The sequence below is a fragment of the Arachis ipaensis genome, chromosome B05, assembly GCF_000816755.2.
Source record: "Arachis ipaensis cultivar K30076 chromosome B05, Araip1.1, whole genome shotgun sequence".
Taxonomy (NCBI): Eukaryota; Viridiplantae; Streptophyta; class Magnoliopsida; order Fabales; family Fabaceae; genus Arachis; species Arachis ipaensis.
Genome location: NC_029789.2, coordinates 4,754,561 through 4,757,781, shown reverse-complemented (window position 1 = coordinate 4,757,781; position 3,221 = coordinate 4,754,561). Strand labels below are relative to the sequence as shown.

General features: G+C 32.0%; 1 protein-coding gene across 1 annotated transcript in view; it reads left to right on the top strand.

The window, feature by feature from the left end:
* Positions 1,786–3,221, top strand: part of LOC107642591 (polycomb group protein EMBRYONIC FLOWER 2) — an 8,058-nt gene continuing 6,622 nt past the window's right edge. The window contains exons 1-2 of the mRNA XM_016345987.2: positions 1,786–2,399; positions 2,802–2,857. Coding sequence (XP_016201473.1) covers positions 2,274–2,399; positions 2,802–2,857 — 182 coding nt within the window. The 5' untranslated portion in view covers positions 1,786–2,273. The remainder of the gene's footprint in view (positions 2,400–2,801; positions 2,858–3,221) is intronic.

Genomic DNA, 3,221 nt, shown 5'->3' with positions numbered 1-3,221 from the left:
TATATTTGATTAATTTAATTAAATTTAATTAACAAAAAGACTTAGATATGTAATATTATTTTATTAAAAAATATGTTAATATGCCATTTTAACTAGAACCGACTTAAGTGCAATTACACTCTTTTCAATGGTCACCTCTTTTTTGGTCATTCCATCTTACCTATTTTTCATTTTTATCCATGTAGTTGAAGGCCCAAATTAAAATCATCGTTTTCTTTTTGTTTCTTGTTACCGGATTTGTCACCGCAGTTAAAAAAAAAAACCTTTAAGCTAATGCCTAATCTCCTTAAACATTCCCGTAGCACACTTTCACCAGTCAATCATTCATGTCAAATGTCAGCACACCACTCGCCGGTCAAACTCTTGCTATCTTTAGCCACCAGAATTCATGCCATTACAGAAATTATGTTAATGATGCAAGGGAATGAGACACACAGAAGATGGAAAATATGCTCTCACTTCGATTGTCAATAATATTAGAACGATTTTTCTACCAAGGCAGAATAGAATAGAAAAGACACTTCTCGTGCACAATAGCTTCAACCTATCAATTGTTAACAAAGGAGAATCAGAAGAGAGAAGAGAAAACTATATGGAGAACTATTTGGAGTTGGAAGGAATTGGAAAGAGCCATCATTTATATGCAAGGATGAGTTTTTCATAAAATGTTGGTGGGTTTAAAATTGGAGGAATAAAAAGGTGGTCTCTCTCCAATTCCATAGACCAACGAATGTTGTTAGAAACAACACACAATTTTTAGGAAGCATATAGAAAGAAAAGAACCATACAGGCAAGGGAGGCATATATTATATTGGAGTTAGAATGGCTTGGGACCTTGGTACGAGAAAAAATTAGAACTTAAGTTTAAACTCAAAACTTCAACCCACTTATAAGAGATATCATAGAATTTGGGAATAAACCCTGAGAATTGGCATACCAAAACATGTTGAGGAAAGGAGTTTTTGTGAAAATTGGTTTGCTAAGAAAAACATGACACAATAGTATAAATTTCAGTTTGCAGCAGGGTGTTCAAGATCTACTTTGATATGAAGTTCGGTCCAAACTTAAGGCATATTTTATTGAATTTAAATTTATTATTTTTACTCGATTTTATTTTCGGGTGGAATTTGTGTTATGTTTTGAATCACCTAGTTCCATTTAAAGTTATTTTTTATAATAAAAATATAAAATTTAGAATGAATTAATAATGTTATATATATATTTTTATATTATACAATATTATTTTATTTTAAAATAATTTATTTTAGTATAAATATGATATAATATTTATTAAATTTAATTTCGAATCGTTTTTAGGTCAAGTCTAAATAGATCTGATATCCTTTTATGATCAAATTCAAGTCTAATTAAATTTGACTTTGTCCCACCTATAAACATAATTGCACTCCTTGATTATAAAAGATAAAATAAGAACTTTAATCCCTTGATAAAGAATAATCTTTTCTCTTGTCTTTGGATCTAGGTCTCGTACTCACATTCCCAAAAACATAATTCTTGCTTTTTACTCTAACATTCCTTCTGAAAAAAGCATAGTAAACAAAAGATAAAAAATAAAGAGAAAAAGACAAATTCAATCCTATATGTGGATATTTAAATTGTTCAAAATTTAAAAATATATTTAAATTTTTTATTTTTTTAAAATTTGAACACATTTATTTTTTAATTTAATTTGTTCTATTTTAAAAATAGATATCCTATTTGTTTTTTTTTTTAAATAAAAGTAAAGGGGTGGTTAGTGAGGTGCAAATTGTACATTTTGGTCGGGTAGACTTTTGTCTGTTTTGGGAAGAGGGTTGAGCTCGAGCACTTTAGCAGTTTAGCTCAATCACTGAACAGGCGTGACTTTTACGTAGCAACTTATGAGTTTTTCTTTTTGTTTTTTTCTTATTGTCTTGAAAGAATACTAGTCTTCCATTTAAATTCTTCACTAATCACCAATATTAAATGATGATTTGGGCTCAATTGGACCACAACAATCGTAAATGAACCATCGTTGCCCATAATTAGAATTAAGGAGTGTTGGGTTCAAAATTTGGATTAGGTTCTCAGAGTGGGGCCCCCTCCTTCTTCTCCGCCAGATCTCCTCATCCCCCCCCTCCCCTCTTTCTCTTTCTCTCTCTCATGGATTCGGTTTCAGCTTCTCTGCAATAAATAACATTTGCTTCCATACGGTGTCGTCTCGTCGTTCTGACCTAAACCTCTCAGATTAGCAACTACACTGTCTTTGCAGCTGAAATTCAGACCAACCAAACATGTGCCGCCAAAATTCTCCCGTTCACCATTCCGGCGACGAAGACACCGCCGCCGACGAGAGCCTCTTGATTTACTGCAAGCCTGTTGAGCTTTACAACATCCTCTACCGTCGTTCTCTTCACAACGTATTCTTCTATTTCTTCTCCTTCTTCTTCTTCTTCCTTTTTTTTTTTTCATTTATTAATTAATTCACTTTGCGTCCTCCAATTATAATTCCATATGATATTTTAGGCATAATGTTTCAAACCTTTTACTGGTTTTTTGTTTTTGTTTTTTTGTTATTTTCCTTTATGAATTAAGTTTTCGTTTCTGCCTGTAATTTGAAGAACCGAAACTTTGTTATTTGAAGGAAGCCCTAGCTAAATGCTTCAACTGTTGTGGTGAGCTGACCTTGATAGAAAATGAATTGAATTCCATATATATTAGATATTCTAGACATTGTTATGTGTATGCCTTCCACATTTGGAAAGTTGTTATTCTTAGAATTAACGTGGATGCCACATTAATGCCATATCTCAATTTTGCAGCCTTCATTTCTTAGGAGATCTCTGCGGTATAAAATAAAAGCAAGGCGTAAAAGGAGGTAAATATTCCTATTTACTTAATGCTGCTATATATGATAGCATTATATACATTTATATCGTTTCATTCAGGCAGTTCTGCTGAAACACACTACTCACTACATTTTTTAATTGCTAATGTGCTCATTCAAACTTTTCAGAGTATTTTCTTTCTTGTTATAATTATGCTGCTGGAATTAAATTAATTTCCAGTTAATGCATCTTGCCACATCTCTGTCTTCTTTTTAAGAAAGTAACATTAGTTAGTTGTTTATTTCTGCATTAATCGCCCCAGAGCATAGAGCAACTTATAAGCTTCACTGATGATAATTGTCCCAGTTATTTCTGAATATTTGCTCCTCCCTTTATAGTCACAGTTAAGTAGAT